The sequence below is a fragment of the Lepidochelys olivacea genome (genome assembly GCF_965140295.1).
Source record: "Lepidochelys olivacea isolate rLepOli2 genome assembly, chromosome: 10".
Classification (NCBI taxonomy): Eukaryota; Metazoa; Chordata; order Testudines; family Cheloniidae; genus Lepidochelys; species Lepidochelys olivacea.
Window position 1 is genome coordinate 31,521,668 of NC_140420.1, and position 23,633 is coordinate 31,545,300.

Below are 23,633 nucleotides of genomic sequence, written 5' to 3' on the forward strand. Positions count from 1 at the left end.
TTATAACATTCAAAAACCAGTCAGAGAACACTTCAATCTCTCTGGTCACTCGATTACAGACCTAAAAGTGGCAATACTTCAACAAAAAACTTCAAAAACAGACTCCAACGAGAGACTGCTGAATTGGAATTAATTTGCAAACTGGATACAATTAACTTAGGCTTGAATAAAGGCTGGGAGTGGATGGGTCATTACACAAAGTAAAACTATTTCCCCATGTTTATTCCCCCCCTCCACCCCCCACTGTTCCTCAGACTTTCTTGTCAACTGCTGGAAATGGCCCACCTTGATTATCACTACAAAAGGTTTTTTCCCCCCCTGCTCTCCTGCTGGTAATAGCTCACCTTAAGTGATCACTCCGGTTACAGTGTGTATGGTGACACCCATTGTTTCATGTTCTCTATGTATATAAATCTCCCCACTGTATTTTCCACTGAATGCATCCGATGAAGTGAGCTGTAGGTCACGAAAGCTTATGCTCAAATAAATTTGTTAGTCTCTAAGGTGCCACAAGTACTCCTTTTCTTTTTGCGAATACAGATTAACACGGCTGCTACTCTGAATACTGTACCTAGAATATCCGTTATATGTTAGTAGTGTTTGTAAAGCGTGTTTTACTGTAACTTTTTAGCCATAACATCAAATAAGTGTGCGAAACTGAAGTTGTTAATTTTTAACTCAACAACGAAAAATAAATGTTGTGGTGTGAACACTGTCAGTAGCTTTTAGGGAAGAATGACACTACATGCCTGTCTGTGTAAGGGAAAGCTCCCAGAGCTGAGGGAGAGGAGACCAGGAGTTCAAATCTCACTTTTTCTAAATGCTGTTAATTCCCATGCAATTTGCTATTATTGACTAAGGCTATGAATCTAAACATAGGAGATAGTTAAGGAAGAGCTGCTGAACATTCCTGTCTATTTAAAAAAAAAAAAGTTAAGGAGAGAGCTTATGCAAGATCACTGCAGGCCCAGAACCCATGACAAACCCGTCTTAGCCACTGAATCCTTCTGCCTTGCAGCATGACTCCTCTCCCAAGCATGGATAGAATACAGCAGTGGTTCTCAAACTTTTGTACTGGTGATGCTTTTCACATAGCAAGCCTCTGAGTGCGGACTCCCGCCTTATAAATTAAAAACACCTTTTAATATATTTAATATCATTATAAATGCTGGAGGCAAAGCGGGGTTTGGGGTGGAGGCTGACAGCTCGCGATCCCCCCCTGTAATAACTTTGCGACCCCCTGTGGGGTCCCGACCCCCAGTTTGAGAACCCCTGGAATACAGGATTCTGCTGCTGTCTACTAAACAGTTGTGTAAACCAGTGGAAAATTGTGTCAAATCATTCTCCAGTGCCTGGTCTGGAAAGGAGCTAATAATTACTTGTGTAATTCAAATAACCTAAACTAGGCTTATGAAGGTCAGGGGGCTGCTGATCTATGTGTGGAGAGATAGCATGATTAACAATCTTAACAGTAACCTTGTAGTGTTAAGGCGGAATAATGTCCGGAATGCATGCAATATGTCATAGTCAGATTTACTGATCTTTTGTTACAATTTTATAAAAGCAGATGAGGTAGCTTAAGGTTTTGCATTTGAATTAAAGTTTGATAAAACTGGTATGTATTACTTTTGGGTATCTGTTGGAGAGAGAAGTGAAGGCTTTGTGGAGTATTGGAATGGGTTATTTACAGTGTTGTGGGTAAGATGGAAAAGAAAGCATGGGTGGGGTATGGACTGTCACAACCTTAATTGTTACTAAACATAAGTTTTGTATACTAATATGTTGTAGCACACAACTCTCTCCTGTGTTTGTCAAAAACTATAAAACTAGAAATAATTTGTGAATTGCACTATTTTAATGGTTTTGTAAATCAAAATTAATATGCAAAAACTTAGTTTCTGTACGATTGTCTTATTGCAAAATAATCAGAAAATAAAAAGCATTGCAACTTTTTTTGAAAAGTATTGAAAAAGAGTCAAGTTCTGTATTAGTTCAGTGTGCCTGTCTAAAACTTATGGTACATGTCCAAATCAATAAAAGTACATTCAAATTCGGCAAGATCAGTGTGCATATTATGACCCTCCTGACACACTTACGCTAAAAATTCTTACTTTGCTCCCATCTCCTCAGAAAAGGCCTTTGCATTATGCTCTGAATGTTGACATATTTGGATTCCTTGTTTGAGAAGTGCAACTCTAATTCTGCATTTCCTGGCTTTCTGACTTTTGAGATTTGAAGGATTTTTAGTTCTAGCTTTCTTCCAAGACATTTTCTGGAGACCAGTTGAAATGTAGCAGCAATCTTAAATTCAGCTTTTAAATTGTTTTTGTCTTGTGAATGTTACAATTTTAAATATTGACTCTCTTTGCATTTTTATTTCAGGTATGAAGAAATAGATCTTGAAACAGGAATACTGGAAACTAAAAGAGATCCTGTCCCTCTAGATGATATTTATCCTGTCCATATGATTTTGGATAATAAGGATGGCATTCAGGGTTCATGCAAATATTTTAAGGAGAGACTAAATTATACTGATCAAATTAGGACAAAGGATTTGCAGCCTTGTTATGCCTACACAGAAGCCTATGAAAAGTGAGTAAGATTTCAGTATTTGTTGGTGTTTCGTTTTAAATTACAATTCTTTGCTATTTGGAAACAGCTCCTTTTAAGAAGAGCTGAGCATGGCTCCTAGAGATGAAAATATTAAATGGTTAACTGGTAAGCATTAGTCTTACCATTAACCCACCCTAACCGTTAACCCCCGGCCCTGGGCCACCCCGGGCCTCACTGACCGGGACCTCTCCCTTTAATCGGTAACCAATTAAACGATATAATTTTAATAATTTAAACGGTTAACTTTTTAAACAATATTTACATCCCTACTGGCTCCATGATTTAATTTGGCATTACTGTGCTGCATTAGATACATATAAATCAATGGAGGAAAATCTCTGTAAAGAAACCATTGTTTTCAATATAACATTGATTTTCTGTTGCAGCAGTAGACAAAATTCTAGTGCATCTTCCAAAAATGAGAACTGAGATTTTCAGAGGCATGGGGTTTCAATCTATCCCTCCTTCACCACATTCATCAAAGGCATATATGAGTGACTAAGCTTTCTTCATCAGATCCAAATGCATCCATTGGTCTTGCATTCCAATTATTGTAAACTCTGCTGCCTATTTTCTGCCCCGTTTCACCCTAAATAATTCCTCTTCCTCTTTGGTGTCTACAGTCTTCAAAAAATTGTAAACATTTGTACCTTCCCCATCCAGATATCACTGATCCAAGCTGTCATGTTTTCTACCATTATTATAGGGGTTCTAATTGTGAATCTCTTCACCTAACATTTCCCATTATAATTCCACTTTCAGTTGTTTATAATGTTGCCAAATTTTAACTGTTTAGGCTGAAATTTACCAACTGTATGGGCTATTTGGTGTAGTAGTTGTAGCCCAGGATATTAGAGAGATAAGGTGGGTGAGGTAATACCTTTTATTGGACCAACTTCTGTTGGTTCGAAAGCTTGTCTGTCTCACCAACAGAAGTTGGTCCAATAAATAAATTATCTCACCCACCTTGGGCTGTTTGGTGTCCATCTCAGGTCACTTTTTTTTAGAAATTTCAGGTAAAAGTTTCTGAGGAAGTTTGGGGAAAATGAGTATTTCAAAAATGGCCAGAAAAAAATGTTAAAAGCATTCTAACACATCTGTGGTTTGGAACAAGAATCTGAAATTTGGCAGGAGGACCGAGAGGCATCTTTTTCTATCCTCATGGAACTCTGGCCAGATTTGGCCAAACTATAAATCCTTGGGAAAGTCTTGTACATAAACAAGATAAATCATTTGAAGCTTGCTGGTTAAACTTCTGAATGTTCTGTCTGCACTGAGCTTCCCAAACCCTTTGTCTGGCCGACTGTCAGCTTAGCTTAGCTTCTCTCCATTTTAACAATTGAGGAATTTAACCTGGGAACCAGATATATAGATTTTCAAACCCAAGCTTTTGAAGTTTTTCTCTTTTAAATGTTTCTAATGAACATAGTCTTGGGGCCACCAGTTAGCTCTCAGTGCTGCCAAGATACTACATATCCCTGGTAGTACAGTGGAGACGTCTTGGTTTTCCTTTGACAATTGTTTGGAGTAAAACGCACATGTATTTAGTAATGCTACCACTATTCAGTGTTAAAAACATGATTAAACAAGTTGCTCTGGAACTTCTTAGATTTCTCTTTTGATGTACTGCATTATCAGCACTTGGGGAGCCTGTGGGCTGTATAATATGCACCAAGCAGCTAATCATTTTGTATGTGTGCACTGCTCCTGTTATAACTAAAGCTCCATCACCAGTTCCTGCTGCAAGGTTACTTCTTTTAATGCTGCTCACTAAGCCCATGCCTGTGCTACAGCACTGCAGCTATGCTGCTCTAGTGCCATGCTGTAGACACTTCCTACACTTCCTGAAGGTAGAATTCTTCTGTCAACCTAGCTGCATCTACAGTGTGAATTTTTCAGAACCCTTGAGTGCTGTAGCTATGTCGACCTAACTTTTAAGTTTAGATCAAGCCTAAGCACCTTACTAACTACCTGAAAAATAATTTGATCCTTTCCATCCCTCAGTTCAGCACTTAAAACAGTGTTGTGAAAGCAGTTCTGAGTAACAAGCCTCTTGTTATTGCTGATGTCAGTTGACTTGCCGAATATCAAGCCTATCGTGGAATTGTTGCAATTGTCCTCATCCTATATGGAGATAGTGGTTGAGAACAGGATCATACCTCAGTTCTATATCAGGAAGGTGAGAAAAGTTTGGATAGGAACCAGGCAGGCAGTTCAACGTCCTAAATTTCAACCTTGGTGCTAGTGAAGAATTTTTCTGGAGTTACAGATAATTGTTTGTAATGTTACTGGATGTTATGTGCAGTCATGAAGAGGAAAGTCCTAAATCATCAGCTGAAGTAATCCCTTCAGTAATCATTTTCGCTCAGAAAAGGAAGCAGGCGGGGAAATGGTTAAATTTAGGAGCTCTGGGAAATTAACCTCTCATCTCTTGCTGTTTGCTTTGTAGGTGGGGGGAGAAACTAGTCATCGTTGCTTCACAGGTTCTGCGCTACAGGGCTTTAATTGGCTGGGAGGGGGATCCAGACTTAAAACTCCCAGACTTCTCCTACTGCATTTTGGAGCGATTAGGTCGTGCTAGATGGCAAGGGGAACTTCAGAGAGACCTTCACAGTGGTGCTTTCAAGTAAGTATACTGTTTGTTGCTGTTTATAAAGTAAATCAAAGCCTTACAGATAAGGCTTCATTCATCAGGAATGTATCATCACAGTATTACAGGCACTTTGTTTCTGCAGGTCCTGTGCTGCTTGAGATGCCAGCTTACTGCTTGTAGTAACTAAATTTCCTGGTACTTCCTCACCAAAATAGTTATTAACCTTGTGTCTTTACCAAATTCCCATTTGGTTAACTACTTTATGCTTTCTTTAAATTGCTCCTCCAGTTTCAGTTGGAGATGGTATTTTAATTTTCTGTCCTAACCTGCTTATATGTAGGGATTACTTTCATGTGGAGGACTGATCCTAATAGCTATAGCTAGATACAAAACATGAAGTGCTGCAAAGTCCAGGTGTGCAACTTAGAAGCTCAGTTGCTGCTTCTCTTCCTTCACCTACCCCCAGATTATATGAAGGGGATGGTGCGGGGGTCTCTGCTGAGCTGCTGTACCTGAACCGTGGTTGGGACCTGCTTCCTTTATACTAGTTTCCAGCTACTAGATAGGAAAACTTGAAGCTCCACCCAACCCAGATCATTTGTTGCTACTCTACCCCTCTGTTCAAGACTCCAGTTTTTTGTCTCCTATCCCTTCCTCTTATCATTATTAATAGTTTAATTCCCTGCTTCTGCTGTTTTTGTTAGTTTTGCCAAGCAGCAGCATGAAACTGGCATGGTTCTTGCCATGTTCAGACTTTCTGTAGTTTTACTGCTGCTATCCATGCTAATTTCATACCATTCCTGCTGCTTATGAATAGGGCCCTACCAAATTCACGGCCATGAAAAACATGTCACAGACCATGAAATCTGGTCTTTTGTGTACTTTTAACCTATACTATACAGATTTCACTGAGGAGACCAGTGTTTCTCAAATTGGGCATCCTGACCCAAAAGGGAGTTGCGGGGGGGGGTGGTTACAAAGTTATTTTAGGAGGGTCACGGTATTGCCACCCTTACTTCTGCACTGCCTTCAGAGCTGGGCAGCTGGAGAGCGTTGGCTGTTGTTTATGTTGTTGGCTGTATACTCCAAAGGCAGCACTCCACCAGCAGCAGCACAGAAGTAAGGTTGGCAATACCACACCATGCCACCCTTATGTCTTTGCCACTGCCTTCAGAGCTGGGCAGCCAGAGAGTGGCGGCTGCTGACTGAGGGCCCAGCTCTGCAGGCAGTAGTGCAGAAGTAAGGGTGGCAATACCATACCATGCTATCCTTACTTCTGCGCTGCTGCTGGCAGCAGCTCTGCCTTCAGAGCTAGGCTCCTGGCCAGTAGCTTCCACTCTCCGGCTGCCCAGCTTTGAAGGCAGCGCCGCCACCAGCAGCAGCACAGAAGTAAGGGTAGCAGTACCACAACCCCCCCAACAATAACCTTGCAACACCCCCCGCCGCCACCCCTCCCAATTCCTTTTTGCCTTAGGACCCCTACAATTACAACACCATGAAATTTCAGATATAAATAGCTAAAACCATGAAATTTACAATTTTTAAATTCCTAGAATTGAACAACCGTGAAATTGACCAAAATGGACCGTGAGTTTGATAGGGCCCTACCTGTGAAGCTCAGACACTGAAACTCTCTGCAGACCTACAAAGGTGTAAAAGGTTCTGTTCATGTTCACAAGATTTTCTTTGTAACCAAGGACTAGAAATTTAATATTTATTTAAAATGCAAGCCTAAGTTAGGCAGAAATGTGGCTTTTATGGCCCTACATTGTCTAAAGAAAGCTTCCACCTGCTTCTTCTACTTCCTGGCAAGTATACGCTTTTTATACAGGATGTTAATTATACATGGAGCTATGCTTTCCATTGTAAGACCCTGTTTTTTGTTGCCTATAATTTTGTCAGAATCTAAATGTTCAAGTTGAAAAATTTTACGTTAGGTCTTTGCCCCAGGCTGAATTTAAAAAAACAATGACCGTTCATCTGTTTCAGAGGATGATGTTAGGGACTCAAAATTTTGCATGGAGGTCTCTGTGGGATCAGAGATGCACCTGTCACAGTTTCAGGGTAGGAGGAAACAGCCTGTCTGGAAAACACGGGGGGAAGGCAGGATCAGGCTGGGGTTGGGTTAGAAGCAGAGGGGATACAGGTACAGAAGAGTCTGTAAGTACTAGAACACTTGGAATTAAACCCAGGATTCCTGAGTCTCAACATTTATAGCTATTGGCTAGACAGCAGAAGAAACCCTCTGGGAAACTCTTACCTGTCTCTCATGGCTGGTACACAGAGGATAGTAGCCTGCTACTGCTACCAGTTACTCTGTTAGGTCCAGTGGCAGAAGACTGTGCTGTGGGCCTAAAGGTTCCAGCCTTGCTGGAAAGTGGGGTCTGTATGGTTCTACATGATGGAATTTCTTTTCTTTCCATTTGCTTTTTAAAGAACTTAAGAAATTACATTTTAAAAAAAATATACCAAAAGAATGTTAAGGTTGCAAAGTCAAACACATAGAAGTTGGGAAATGCCAGAATTAATGTTGAGCGGCTAGTCAGTATTTTTTATCCTCATCATTCAGCGTGTGGCCCCAGGCCATATTTACAATTTCTTATTAAATCTAATGTTAAAATTATATAATACACAGGTTAAGGAAAGAGTGTCTGTACATCTGGGTATAGTGCTTAGATTATCCAAAAATACAAAGTTTGTTTTAAAAGTCATAAAATACATATAGTACCTAATCTGAAATAACCCAAATTTAGGTGAATAAATTTAACAAGACAGTTTAGAGATTAGTATCCAAATATTCAGTTACATCACTCATGAAAAGTTATACAGAGAGTTGGTTGTGGAAAGCAAATATGGCAATGAGTGAAGATTGTCCCTCAGTATCTGAGAAATTAGGATAGGTTGTTCCTTAGAAAATACAGTCCATCAGGGAAGTATTTCAGATACTTTCCCGACTTTGCTACTCATCAGCATTTCAGCTCATCACTCCTGGTATTGCCGATGTCCAGTGATGTGTTCTAGGTAGATGTCCCTCGACCACGTGATGGCGTCTGACACCAGGAGTTGCCACATCAGCCGAGCATAGCGCTGACCAATTCTGCATTCCTGCAACACTCACAGCATCCTAACCCTGCATTGAATACAGAACTATTAATTTCCTCATGGATGTTTCTCTAGAGCTCCCATCATAATCTGAGTGCTTCACCAACATTAATGAATTTACCTTTACAACACTCTTGTGAGATGCGGTGGTGGGATTACCTTATTTTACAAATAGGGAACTGAGGCACAGAGATATGAAGGTCATAATTGTCTATTTTGGGTGCTCAACTTGAGACATTTGGGGACTGATTTTTTGGGGTACTTAATATTTTTGTAGAACTTCATATGCTCAGAGCACAGCTCCCATTGAGTTCAGCTGCAGCTATGACTTCTCAGCACTTTTGTAAATCAGACCCCAGTTGTTTCAAGAAAATGAAAAACACAGTTAGTGCCACCTGTGAAAATTTTGGTTTAAGTGACTTGCCCGGCATCACGTGGTGGAAGTGGAGATAAAATCCAATCTCTGTGTGACAGTCAGCTACCTTAACCGTAAGACCAGCCTTTCTTTTCCAATAGTATTTTTTCTCATTTATTATACATTTAACTTCTGCAACAAATGAGGCTGAGTCCTATAGACAACAGCCTCATTCAGTGTACTACCCTGATTCATTTCCTGTACATTGAATGTGGTCCTGTGGAGAAAGTTGTATGTGATTATGTAATAAGACTATCATAATGTATATGCACAAGAGGGCTGAATTAAGGTTGTACAAGCAATTTGTATAGTAATTTAAGTTGGTAAAGGGCATTGAGATGACAGGTGCTATATGAATATAATTTGTTTATTATATTTATTTACAAGTCATCATGGGAGGTTCTGTGGATGTCTTGTCTTCTCTAGGGTGGATGCTGGTAAAATGCATTATCACAGAAGAGTATTAGACAAAAATGGTCTCATTTCAATGCAGTCCCATGTCATAAGACTACCAAGTGGAGCCCAGCAGCACTCCATTCTTCTGCTTTTGAACCGCTTTCATGTTGACAGGTATGTACCCAACAGATGTTAGGTGGTTCTTCAGGGTGGCATGTGTACTTTCTTATCATTAGGACATGCCCCGGTGCCACAGGACTATCAGAACTTTCTGGAAGCAGTGCCTATTGGTTGCTGCATTAGCTCCTTCTCACAGCGTTCAGAGACAGAGGTTGTATAAAGGATGTGTGCCCCACCTCCAGCCATGGTTTGAGTGGTAGGTATCCTACTGCCTGGTCTTGTCCTACAGAGACCGGGTTTTTCTTGTACATTGTTTTAATAGCTGTGTTGTTGTTGGATAGCATCTATAGTGCCTTCTAGTGAATTTTTACTTCTGACTCTCTTTTTCTCTGTTGCATAGTTAGATCCTGCACTGGCTTTGGCATGGTCACAGTGAAACAGCAGGCCTGGCTTCAGAACAGCTTGGGTATCTGGCTGTCTTCCTGGTATTGGATATTTGCATCTGCTGTTTGACCCACCTGGGTGAAGGGCATTCCCCTACCAGCACTCTGTGTGTAAATGAAATGAACTCCTCTATAAATTTTTTAAAATTTGACTCTGTATATGAACAGTGTAACAGAGTGTTGGCTTTTAAATATGAAGTGGGTAAAAAAAAATTGTCAAGTATGACTTCTTACAGTTTCCCATGACAAACAATGTTTATATCAAATATAGTTTTATATCAGAAAAGCATCCAACCTTTGAATATTGTTTGATGAAGTGTAGGTAGTCCTGTAACTAAGGCCTGTTAGTAGGAACCATTAAACCTACATGGACTTCATAAAGCTTTTTGTGTTCTCATGCTTCCAGGAGGCAAACCAGGGATTGATAGCATAAATAAAGATATGTGGTGTGGGGAATGTGATGTGTAGAGATAATTTGGGGAAGTCATCTGGGTACTGTGCATACATCACTATGTTTGTGAAGTATTAATGTGGGTCAAAGGCTCTGCTGAAATCTATATGGGATTTATCAACTTTTAGAAAGAAGAACAGGAGTAGTTGTGGAACATATAGTAAGAAGATAGATATACACACACACATATACAGAGAATATCTTAATTAATTAGCCTCTTACTCCACCTTTTTCATATTCTCTGTATGTATATATATATATCTTCTTACTATATGTTCCATTCTATGCATCCGATGAAGTGGGCTGCAGCCCACAAAAGCTTATGCTCAAATAAATTTGTTAGTCTCTAAGGTGCCACAAGTACTCCTGTTCTTTTTGCAGATAAATGTTGGGTTTTGAGTCCAAATTCAAAGACTATTCAAAAATTGAATTGCATCTATCTTTTGTAAGACCTAAACATAAACAACTTGATATTCCCTCAAATGTTGCTAAAATCTTTGCTTTTTATTTCTCAGTCTGCCTCTGTGATGGTAACTAGTGTTTTCTGTGATATTTCTGGATACAAATGTCAGTGTTCATGAATTTCATATGTTGAATAACCTTCTTTTGTTTTAGGAGGAGTAAATATGATATCCTTATGGAGAAGCTCTCAAGTATGCTGAGCAGTCGACCAAACAAAATGGAAAAATTGGGGAATCTGAGGGAAGAACTGGTGAGATTATCATTTGCTTTCGAGTTCTCAATTTGCTGTTAATGAAATCCAAAAATTCAGCATTACAAGCAGAATTGGTCTGTATAATGAGACGTGTTAGACAACCTTATAATACTTCCCATTAAACAGACCTGTTTTCCGTTGCTTCAAAGTGCCAGACTTTAACTTCTCAGGCTGAAATTTGCAGTGTCAGGTGTCTAATTCAAAACAAACTTTAGAAAGTTTCAGACAAAATGGCTCAGCCATTTCCCAGAATGAGGTATAGGGAAAATGTTGTTTATCATATTAAATAAACAACCATTTATCTGAGAATCTCTAGCGCCCCCATGTTCTGGAGCAAGGACTTGACATTAAGAAGCGAGTGGCCTTTGTGTCAGGGAAGTGCTTTTTGCTGGTATGGTGAAAATGTACTCAAATTTGGCCAGGTTTTAAGCCTCTGAAAAATCTCAGTCCACATATACTAAGTAGAGACCTGCTGGAGCTTCACAGCTGCATTCTCCAAAGACTCCATCTGCAGTGAGCGTACACCTACCCAGGCTGAAGGGGCTAAGCAGGGCGTTCTCTGCCATTGCCACTCTTGGCTGATGCAGGTTGGGCTGGGGTGGAGCCAGGCACTGGAAGTAAGAGCCTGTGTTCTTAGTGCTCCTTTTTCTGGGCCCAGGCATCATGAAGGAGTAAGCTTTCTGAATTGAGTGCAGAAGGGACAAGAACCAGACCAGAGGGAGTAAACTGGGACATGGAACCTGGGGGAGACTGGGACTTAGAGGTTGGCAGATGGGGAGAGAAACTGGGAGTAAAAGTTGTGGGGAGGAATAGGAGAAGACTGGCAGATTGACAACCAGTGGGGGAGGGGTGCGGTGGGACTGGGACGGGAGCCCAGAAAGGCAGACTAGGATTGGAAGGTAGGCCTCTGCTTCTCCCACCCCATTGGGAGCCTCTGGAGCTGCATAGCTGCAGTGAGCAGCCTCCTAAGGTGCCTGCTCTGAAGATAGGCTTGGGGCTACCTTTATCCCCACTCCTGAAGGAAGGAGAGCAGTGGGAGGGGAAGGAGCTCTGTGATCCCGTCTTCCCTGTTTCTGGGAGCAAGGGGAATGCAGATCACTTTCCCCTTCACACTGGGCCACAGTGTTTTGTATGGACTCTGGGGTTCCTCTGCTGTCTTCTATGTTGCCTCCAGCTGGTGGCTGAACTCCTTACATCCCATTAGTCACTAGTTTCTCATCTTCCTTTGGCTGCTTCAACTCCATTTGGGTCGTAGGGAAGTCAGGAGCTAGTACGTGAGGGACTGTGAGAAGTGCCCCAAGATTGCCTTAAAAAGGTCTATTACATCAACACTTTTACTTTTATCAACCAAACCTGTAATCTCATAAATATATATATATGAAGTTAGTTTGAAAGGATCTATATTCCATAAACCCATGTTGATTGGCATTAATTATATTACCCTCCTTTAATTCTCTGTTAATCGAGTTCTGTATCAGCTGCTCCATTATTTTGCCCAGGATCAATGTGAGACTGACAGGCCTATAATTACCCAGGTCATCCCATCTGCCCTTTTAAAATATTGGCACAACATTAGCTTTCTTTCAGTCTTCTGGAACTTCCCTGTTGTTCTCAGACTTCTTGAAAATAAGCATTAATGACCCAGTCTGCTTGGCCTGCTCTTTTAAAACTCTTAGATGCAAGTTATCTTGACCTGCTGATTTTAAAATGTCTGTCTTTAGTAGCTCCTGTTTAACATCCTTCTAAGATACCAGTGGAATGGAAAGAGTGTTAACAGATGATATGACTGCATCATCTGTTCTTTTCCCAAATATAAAATATAAATATTTATTGACCACTACTTATGTTTTGGCATTATTATTAATTCTACCATTTCCATTTAGTAATGGACCAGAGCCATTGTTAGGATTCTTTTTGTTCCTGATGTGCATTAAAAAAACCTCCTTCTTATCCTTAACTCTGCTGGCCATAGAGTTCTCCTTGTGTCCCTTTGCTTCCCTGATCAATTTTCTACAATTCCTAGCTTCTGATTTACATTCACTACTATCAACTTTCCCTTTTTTCCATTTGTAATATATTATTATTTTTGATCTTGACAGTTCTGAATGGAGAGGGCAGAAGCAGGATTGAATGGAATGAAAGGTTTAGTTGAGGACTAGGACGTTTGAATAAACTGAACACAGTGGAAGAAAGGAGGCAAGGGATGGTAATTAGAGGCAGATGTGATAATAGGAAAGCTATTTTCCAAGACAGATAATGGAGAGCTTGTAGATAGGGAAAGACAACTGGGTACTAAAAACCAGGTAAATGAAAGAGAAGAAGTGGGATCTAAAGTCCTGGTCAAGGGGCTAGAGGCATATAGTAACTGAGTCAAGCACCTCAGGGACAGAAAGATGTTTCTCTGTTTACATCTCTATGAAAATCAAGGGTTTAGTTCTATTAGCTTCCTGATTTGTAGGGAATGCTCCTTAGAATAGTGACATCCTTTTCATTTCTCTTTACTGTTACTGTTATTGTAGGGTCTCTGTGAAAGAACATTCAAACGTCTGTATCAATATATGATGAACGCTGGCCTGGCCAAAGTATTATCTACCCCGTTACAGGACATTCACCCTGATGGCGGACCCTATAAAACAAAGAAAGGTAATTGCAGCCACATCTTTATTATGTACGTGCGGATATCATCAAGTCTATAAACTAACCAAAATCTTAATTTGCAGAGTGTTTAAAGGTAAAGCTTCCTTTGCATCTCAGGTATATATCAAGTTATAAATTTGCTAGTACACAACACAACTCACCTGAAATAATTATCCATTCCAGGGATATATTGAGCATTAAACAATTAACCAGGGATTAGTTGGATTATGATATGATTAGTTAATGTACTAATGTCATCCTTCCATGTGTGCATTAATTTTAGACCCAGGAAAGATTTTCTATCAAATACCCATTTTCACAGTGTGTATTTTTCCCCAATATTTTTCAGTCTGCCATTTGTGTTAACAAATCTGACCATTCCCTAGATGCACAGTACTAAGTTTTCCACTGTTTCACGGATGCAAAAGGTAAACTTTTAAGAGTTTCTTGTCCATATATATTGTTATCAAGAGAGCCTTCTGATGTCTGTGACTAATGCCACATCATTTTCCTGAGTCTGCACGGGAAACCTGAAACAAATCTGTTGGTTTAGTCCTGGTTCCAACACTGTGATGTTTCATCCACATTATACATTTTAACCATATTACAACAGCTCAAAAGATAGCTGTGTTGTAACCAGGTTCCCTGAGTCTATTGTTTTCATAGAGTAGAAGGGCTGTAAAACTTCAAGGGTGGTATTACATTTTGATAGATAAAATTATTACAGGTTTCAGAGTAAAAAGCCGTGTTAGTCTATATTCGCAAAAAGAAAAGGAGTACTTACGGCACCTTAGAGACTAACCAATTTATTTGAGCATAAGCTTTCGTGAGCTACAGCTCACTTCATCGGATGCATACTGTGGAAAGTGTAGAAGAACTTATTATATACACACAAAGCGTGAAAAAATACCTCCTCCCACCCCACTCTCCTGCTGGTAATAGCTTATATAAAGTGATCACTCTCCTTACAATGTGTATGATAATCAAGTTGGGCCATTTCCAGCACAAATCCAATATTCGCAAAAAGAAAAGGAGTACCTGTGGCACCTTAGAGACTACACATTGTAAGGAGAGTGATCACTTTAGATAAGCTATTACCAGCAGGAGAGTGGGGTGGGAGGAGGTATTTTTTCTTGCTTTGTGTGTATATAATAAGATCTTCTACACTTTCCACAGTATGCATCCGATGAAGTGAGCTGTAGCTCACGAAAGCTTATGCTCAAATAAATTGGTTAGTCTCTAAAATTATTACAGTTAATTACTTTCTTTAAAAGACCCAAACATTTGTTAGGTGATTATCGGAGCAAAAGGACAGTGTCTTTGAAGAGATTGCAATCTAAATTGGTTTTCTGAAGAGATGTGTCTCACAGGATCACCATTCACACACCTTCTTGCACATAATTAAAAGTTCCCTAATTTCATATTATGTCTTTTTATAGGACTTTTTTCACATCCCCTCAAATACTTCACTGTTTGAGCCCTAGAGATATCCTATGTTACCTTTGCAGATGAGCAGGAGACCTTTCCATCTGTATCCATGGTTTAAAACCTCAAGGCTGTGAGAGTTTCCATCAGGCCCATATGCGAGTGCCCAGTTCCATTTGTGATAATTCATTAAGATACTTAACTGGAATGTCATTCTGTTTGTCAATGCTGAGAAAAACGAATTAACTTATTTTTCATGTGGATCCCTCCTTTTCACCCACAGATTTTATTCAGTTATTTTACTAACCAGTAGTTTCATGTGTTCTCAGGGACTGATGTCATGGTCCGATGCCTCAAACTAGTGAAGGAATTTCGAAAGAAAGTGAATGATTACCATGATGAGGAGGAGGAAGAGATGATCACAAAAGCTGTCCAGCCTGTAGATATTGTTTATGAGCGGGATATGCTTACGCAGGCTTATGAGCTAAGTAGGTAATGTAATCAGGTTCTGGGTGTTCATAATCTAAGTTCATATGTTACCTGCATGAAAATGAGCTGAATGTTTTCTTATTGGCTTAATTTTGAAATTGTCATTACTTTGTACATTAGATTCTTGTGCACATCTGTGAAATCAGAAAAATAATTACTTTCTCCTACCCTTCGTCTCATCTGTTCAGAGCAGGATTGTCTTTCACAATGTGTGAAAGTATCTAACACATTGGGCACTTTCCTGTCCCAGTTTTGTTTGCCTCTAGGGACTACCAGGATATAAAAATGAGATGACTAAGGCTTGTTATGAACTCTCAATATCCTAGTCGAAAAGAGTGTGGGTGCTTAATGATTAACAAAGCTTCCTTTATTCAAAATGTCAATTTGGCATTGGAGTAAAATAGTTAAGAAAAATGAGCCAAGAGTTTTAAACACTTGCTAAAAATCTCTTCCCTCTAACAGATTAATTTTTGCTCTCTTGGGCCCTCTCTACACTAGGATATACGTTGTTTAAAAATATTACTTAGCCAGATAACATTTTTAAAGGAGGTTAAATTCAGTGCATACTATTTTTTAAAACATGTTAGCTAATGTTTTTAAATATTGCCTATTTTTCTAGGTTAGATGTGGCTTTGCCTCTTTGTCGTCACTTACACTAGTTCTCCAGTCCAAGCCTAGACAGGATTTGAACTTGTAATGGGGGAGGGGAATGTCAGGACTTCTGTATCCATCTTAGCAGTGGTGGCTGGTGCCCAGAGTAACTGTTGGGGCTGAAAGTAGCAAGTTGCCTCAATTGCCATCACCTTTGTCCCTTCTCTGTAGATTGTTTATATTTTCAAAGTGAAAAAGTGGGGTGGGGATGGGATCACACAGGAGCATGCTGATGGGGAATAAAGGAGGTTGGTGGGGAAGAAAAAGGACTGCCCTCTACCTTTTCCCATCACTTTCTCTTTCAGAGTAAAAAAAAACCCAAAACTCAACACCTTATAGTAAAGAGCGGGGTGCAAGAGCAGCCACTCCTTTGCTGCTCTTAATCCTGGCCTCTCCCTTCATATCTAGCGCCACCCTAGTGTCCTACCTACTGCTTCACCCACGCTGTCACTTATTAAATGGCTTTGTTCCCCTGCACTCAGCCTGGTGTAAACGTCAATGAAGGTCAGTGTTATGATTTTTCCAACATACCAGTCAGATTTTAAAACTGAAATCTGATCAACTAGATTTCAGTTTGGTCAGTGTTATAGGCAATGTTAGATGGAATCTAATAGATTAATAACCCTTTTTTATTGAGTCCAGGAAGCGTTGGTTTACTAATTTAATGACAGGTTCTTTTCAGGTTAACTTTTATCTTAGACAGTACTTCTCAGATCAGTACACTTAGTTTCTCTTAACCAGTCAACAATGTATTAATTCACCCAGAACCACATTAGTATACAATCAACAGTTCATCAATCAAGGGTAGACAAAACCAGTGTTCTAGGCCTGTACCGAGCACAACAATATAATCTTACAAGCAATTGTCATAGACTAGGGTTGAGGCTCAGCAGTTACATTAATGCAAATCACCAAAATTTCTTATAGCATTTACTTGTTATCATCAGTTGTGTAGTATCTAATACACTTATCACAATTCCAGTATTTCTTCAAGGAGTAAGAATGTGTGTGTCTGTAAGGCACTTCTAAGTGCCTGCTATTTGAATGGTTTGGTCTCAAAGCAGACAAGTACAGAATATCAAAAGGAATTGCTTAAAATTATGGTTCATATCTCTCTTAGGCCAATTTGCTTGGACTTACAAAGCCCAGCATTAGGGATGTAAATACTGTTTTTAAAAAGTTAACCATTTAAACAATTTAAAATGTCGTTTAAACAATTAACTGATTAAGCCTCTGTGGCGAATCCCGCTGGCCAGCACAGCCGGGGCCACTGCTCCAGCTGGGAGGTGCTGCTCCGGTCGGGCAGCGGGGCCACTGATGCCGGCCGGCCAGCCCGGGATTAACAGTTAAGGCAGGTTAACTGGTAAGACTAATGCTTACCGATCTAAGATATAGTTACTTGAGATGTAGACTCAGTGAGCTAATCTTTAGTTATTTATATTAAGGAACCAAATAAGAAATATAATCTTTGAAATGAAATCTCACCACTTAACCCAGGGATGGGGGGAGAGTCCTTTCCACACAGTTGTTCAAGGCATTGGTTGCACTTAGGATTCTGCAGCTTCTTTGTGGGTTCAGTCAACTCTTGGTCCTGTGACTCTGGATGAAAAGAGTCTTTCCCCCATCAGTGAGCTCTGGGGTCCCACATGGTGACCTTAGTTTTATATGCTGTGCTTCCAGGGGCCATTGGAGAGGGTCACCCTCTCGATTTCTGTTGGACACATGTCAAATAAGGGTTCAGACTTCAGCTTTGTTTCTCTGCTGCTTCCATTGGCATCCAGTAGATGGCATCTGTGTACAATGCATTTCTTCAATCCTTTCCTTATTGGTGGCTTTTTCTGTTTGATTAATTTCAAGGATTGTATTTCAGTATTAGCCCACATAATTAGTTGGATTTCTGCTCTTTTTAAGCAATTTCTTTTAATAATTCAAAGGTATACCCTAGTTTATATATTTCAACATCTTCCTTGTGCATACAATTCCTTTTACTTCTAGAATGCAACAGTTATTTACAATGAAAACCAACAAAATCCCTTATCTTCCAAAGACCAATGGACATACGCCATACATTCTTTGTCTATAAGTATTTCATATTATATAGGGCTTACAACACAACAAGAGATGCTGTCCTCCTATAGAGAGATGTAGATCTGACTCACAGGGCACACAAACATGCAGCTTCTAATTTGGGGTAAAAGGCACATTTTTGGTACAAAACAGATAATGCATGGTATATTTGACTTTGAGGGCAAACAAATGGATAGTATATCATTTGGGGGCGAAAAATTTGGTTTGGATTTTTTTGAGGTAACAGTTTGCCTCATTTGACATTCAGTCTCACAGCAAGCTGTATCTTGGTTAACTCACAACTTCCCCACCCATCTGTTGATCCATTCAGTGCACAGTGGGCCGCTTTTCATAGGACAACAGTGTGTTACCCTGCTTGCTAACTTTTTAGAGTTCTTTTTAGCTAGGTTGGGAGAAAGAGGTTTTATCCATACACGTTATGAGATATTCTGGCCCAGGCAATTAACAGTACTCTGATTTAGCAATTTTAGTTTCTGTTTGTGTGGGAAATTGTGTAAGTCTATCTTGATCCCAGAACATGAGAAGGGAAGCATCGAGGAATGAGGAAACTATATAAAGGAATAAAGTTGCTATTACATGGGATGAAGATACATGAATACATCTTCATTGCCGGGATTAGGAGAACGATGGAACCCTCCCTTGAACAAGAACAGTTCAGCTTTAGTAAAGAATGAGGAGCGACAAATGCCATGTTGGTAATTCAGCAGGAGAGAAGTGGCTAGAGTACCAACAGGAGAGCAACAGTTTTGAAGCTTCAGTTAAGGATTCTGCACTAGACTGTGGATCTGTACCCTTCTCTTCCCCTTTTTGGTACTTTCCTTTTCTTTTTCAAATATGCCTAGACTTCCATAACATCGGACCGTTGGGTCTTACAGGCCATTCAGGAAGAGTATACCCTCCAATTCCATATTATACCCTCCCCCACCACTACCGTCCCTATGTCTCTTGAGGGACCAATCTCCCGTGAGTCGTGTGTCCAGAAATACTATCGCTCCTGGAGTTGGGAGCAATAGAGCCAGTCCTCCAACTCTTCAAGGGAGAAGGGTTTTATTCCCTCTGCTTTCTTGTACCCAAAAAGAAAAGGGGCTATAGAGCCCCATACTGGACCTCAGGTTCCTTAACACCTCCATCAGTACAAAATTCTGCATGGTGACTTTGGCATATATCACACATTCATTAGATCTCATGGACTGGTTCAGTACCCTCAATTTGCAAAACACCTTTTCATGTTGGAATACCAAGAAACTTCTTCATGTCCATGTACTACACAATCATTATCAATTCAGGGTTCTCCTGTTCAGCCTCCTCACTGCTCCTGGTGTTTACAAAATGCCTGTTAGTAGTATCTGCCCATCTCCAGCATCAAGGTATTTGTATACCCATACCTCAACGATTGGTTAATCCGCAGAAGATCAGTTCAGCAGGTCTCCAACTCTGTAAAATCAACCTTACATCTGTTCTCAAACTTGAATCTAAAGTGTGGTGTGGAGAAAGTGAATAAGAAAGTGTTATTTACCCCTTCGCATAAAACAAGAACAAGGGGTCACCCATTGAAAATTAATGGGCAGAAGGGTTAAAACAAACTATAAGGTAGTACTTCTTCACACAATGCACAGACAACTTGTGGACTCGTTGCCAAGGGATGTTGTGAAGGCCAGAAGTATAACTAGGTTCAAAAAGGAATTAGACACATTCATGAAAGATAGGTTCATCCATGGCAATAGCCAAGATTGTCAGGGATACAGCTCCATGCTCTGAGTGTTCCTAAGCCTCTAACTGCCAGAAGCTGGGTCTGGATGAATCACTCTATGATTGCCCTGCTCTGTTCATTCCCTCTGAAGCATCTGGCATTGGCCACCGTTGGAAGACAGGATACTGGGCTAGATGGATCATTGGTCTGACCCAGTATGGGCATTCTCATGTTCTTATACTACCTTAATATAACAAATCTTGGTGATTTCCTGAGCTATCTTTCTATTGCTTATGGCAGTGCTTCAAAGGGAAAATCAGTCTCCTCTCAACAATGATCTAAATGGATCATGGAGTGTATAAAAGTTTCCTACCTTATTAACAAACTCCAGCCTCCAGCCAGAGTAACTGCTCATTCTGCTATATCACATGCAGCCTCAGCAGGGTGCTTGAGTAGGATACCAATTGCTGAAATTTGCAAAACAGCAACTTGATCTTCATTGTATACTTCTTTCCAAGCATTATTCCTTGGTATCAGCTTTCAGAGCAGATGTACAAATGGGAAGAGCAGTCCTGCAATCTCTGTTCAAATGAGCTCTGAGTTCCCATCACCTTGATTTCTGAATTGCCTGTTAATCACCATGAGGGGAAACCACGTGCACAGGAACTCAAAGAAGAAAAAATGGTTACTTACAGTAACTGGCTTTTTAACATGCTCTTTGCATGGTGGATCCCATGACCCACAGCACATCCCCACAGCTCGGAGACTCTTTGAGACTCTGGATGGCGAGAAGGAACTGAGGGAGTGAGCAGGGTCACACTGCCCTTTGCCCTTAGGAGAGGGGGTGCAAGGACACAAAGGGTGCACGCATGACCCCTTAATGGACACTGCTTTTTAAGTTTCCGAACTCCTGTGCAAGGGGTGCTACCACACCATGAGTGGGATCCACATGCACAGAACATCTTGGAGAAGCACAGTTCAGTTACTTACCTCATAGTAACTGTTTCTTTTCCCAGCTAACCACTCAAGTTAGATGGGGTGGTGAAGGGTTAATGTCTAGCTATTCCACCTGGAAGCAGGCGGGGCACACCCTGACTGTTTCCCAGGAGCAATGCACACATTGCTCTATCCAAGGACAAGGGCTAGATATGAACCCTGAGAACTTAATTGTTTGGACAGCAACTGTGGGAGGTTTCTTTAGCCTGGGCTCAAGGCCTGAGAACCAGGATTGTAGTAGATAGAGAATGGTAACTAAGCATATAAATTAACGTCATACATTCCTTTGTGTAGCAGTGTGTAATGCTTAGGGGGAGAAATATAATAAAAGGAGAAGGTGGAAGGCAGGGGGGGCAGAACAGCCCATCTCCGCTGACCAGCCTGTTTGCTTGCATAAAGCTGTGTTCTGTCTCATCACTGAACCGCAACAGGGTGGGATCTGAGTTACTACAGAGAATTCTTTCCTGGGTATCTGGCTGGTGAATCTTGCCCATATGCTAAGGGTTCAGCTGATCGCCATATATGGGGTTGGGAAGGAATTTTCCTCCAGGGCAGATTGGAAGAGGCCCTGGGGAGGTTTCGCCTTGTGCTGTAGCATGGGGCACGGGTCACTTGCTGGAGGATTCTCTGCTCCTTGAAGTCTTTAAACCATGATTTGAGGACTTCAATAGCTCAGACATAGGTGAGAGGTTTATTGCAGGAGTGGGTGGGTGAGATTCTGTGGCCTGCATTGTGCAGGTGGTCAGACGAGGTGATCATAATGGTCCCTTCTGACCTTAATATCTATGAATCTAAGTTAACGTGTCAAATTAGCACAGGCAGACTTAACTCTGCCCATTGTGCACATGCATTATGATCTTCTTTAACTAAATTAGCACATACTATTTCACAAATATAATGTAGTAGAAATCTTTTTTACAGCCTTAGATATGCATATTTTATTGTACAACACTGTGTATTATGTGTATGACAGTGAAAACGATCTATAGTAGCAAGTGTTGAAGAAGGTTTCAGAGTAACAGCCGTGTTAGTCTGTATTCGCAAAAAGAAAAGGAGTACTTGTGGCACCTTAGAGACTAACCAATTTATTTGAGCATAAGCTTTCGTGAGCTACAGCTCACTTCATCGGCTGCATACTGTGGAAAGTGTAGAAGATCTTTTTATACACACAAAGCATGAAAAAATACCTCCCCCCACCCCACTCTCCTGCTGGTAATAGCTTATCTAAAGTGATCACTCTCCTTACAATGTGTATGATAATCAAGCTGGGCCATTTCCAGCACAAATCCAGGTTTTCTCACCCCTCACCCCACCCCCCCCCACCCACACACAAACCCACTCTCCTGCTGGTAATAGCTTATCTAAAGTGACCACTCTCCTTACAATGTGTATGATAATCAAGGTGGGCCATTTCCAGCACAAATCCAGGGTTTAACAAGATCGTCTATGGGGGGTGGGGGGGTAGGAAAAAACAAGGGGAAATAGGTTACCTTGCATAATGACTTAGCCACTCCCAGTCTCTATTCAAGCCTAAGTTAATTGTATCCAATTTGCAAATGAATTCCAATTCAACAGTTTCTCGCTGGAGTCTGGATTTGAAGTTTTTTGTTGTAATATCGCAACTTTCCTGTCTGTAATCGCGTGACCAGAGAGATTGAAGTGTTCTCCGACTGGTTTATGAATGTTATAATTCTTGACATCTGATTTGTTTCCATTTATTCTTTTATGTAGAGACTGTCCAGTTTGACCAATGTACATGGCAGAGGGGCATTGCTGGCCCATGATGGCATATATCACATTGGTGGATGTGGAAGTGAACGAGCCTCTGATAGTGTGGCTGATGTTATTAGGCCCTGTGATGGTGTCCCCTGAATAGATATGTGGGCACAGTTGGCAACGGGGACACCATCACAGGGCCTAATAACATCAGCCACACTATCAGAGGCTAGTTCACCTGCACATCTACCAATGTGATATATGCCATCATGTGCCATCATCATCCGATGAAGTGAGCTGTAGCTCACGAAAGCTTATGCTCAAATAAATTGGTTAGTCTCTAAGGTGCCACAATACTCCTTTTCTTTAAGTGTTGAAGACATTCTGATGTATGTTTGAAAATCTTATGCTTTTAAGACAATGACGTTCAAGCTGACAGCAGTTGTTCAGGCTGGATCTGATAGCCTCTGCAGCTCAGCCAGATTGTTTCAGTATGAGGTGATTCCTGTAAACTTAAGTTTTAACTTCTTTCCCCTCCCTAAAACAGTTGAAAGTAGGGGAACCAAAGGAATTTCTCAGGCAGAAATTCGATCGGCTATGAATGTGGGGAAGCTAGAAGCACGGATGCTCTGTCGTCTTCTAGAGAGATACAAAGTTGTCAAGGTAATGTCTTGTGGATTAAAATGAGATTAAAGACAGGGTTGCAACTACCATCACTGTGGAAATAAATTAAATAGAACTTAATGGTCACTTTTATCTCAAAAAAGAGAGAGAAAATAGAAGGGATTTGAAGATGGGCAGTGAAAAAAGAGACCTGTAGAAACTATAAAGATTGACTGTTCCATTTAGAGGGGAGACAGATAAGGGATAGCATATGCAAAATAATGAATGGGGAAGGCAGGGTTTGAAAAATTAATTCAACATCAACAACATAGATTTTTAAGGTGTTTAGGCGGTATTGTGCTCAGCATTGCAACACATGACTGATTTGGTAGCCTAAATCTCATTTCTGAAATGGATTTAGACACTTAGGAGCCTAAATTCCATTGACAGTTGGGATTTAGACTCCTAAGCATCTAAATCCCTTTTGAAC

The 23,633-nt window shown here is 40.6% G+C and overlaps 1 protein-coding gene and 1 long non-coding RNA gene across 5 annotated transcripts in view; one reads left to right on the forward strand and one right to left on the reverse strand.

Annotated features, from left to right (window-relative positions):
• GTF3C1 (general transcription factor IIIC subunit 1) overlaps window positions 1-23,633 on the forward strand; it is an 82,334-nt gene that overhangs the window by 3,483 nt on the left and 55,218 nt on the right. For 2 of the 4 annotated variants that reach the window (XM_084641674.1, XM_084641675.1), the window contains exons 2-8: window positions 2,383-2,592; window positions 5,063-5,239; window positions 9,150-9,293; window positions 10,749-10,845; window positions 13,368-13,491; window positions 15,240-15,398; window positions 23,088-23,203. In XM_084641674.1, coding sequence (XP_084497800.1) covers window positions 2,383-2,592; window positions 5,063-5,239; window positions 9,150-9,293; window positions 10,749-10,845; window positions 13,368-13,491; window positions 15,240-15,398; window positions 23,088-23,203 — 1,027 coding nt within the window. Of the gene's footprint in view, window positions 1-2,382; window positions 2,593-5,062; window positions 5,240-9,149; window positions 9,294-10,748; window positions 10,846-13,367; window positions 13,492-15,239; window positions 15,403-21,398; window positions 21,507-23,087; window positions 23,204-23,633 lie in introns of those variants that run through there. The other 2 variants (XM_084641676.1, XM_084641677.1) reach the window with 2 other exon arrangements.
• Window positions 16,739-20,806, reverse strand: LOC311527838. Its single transcript, XR_014713461.1, has 3 exons — window positions 20,202-20,806; window positions 19,524-19,610; window positions 16,739-17,888 (listed from the first exon to the last, which is right to left on the reverse strand). It is a non-coding gene; the product is annotated as an uncharacterized lncRNA (long non-coding RNA).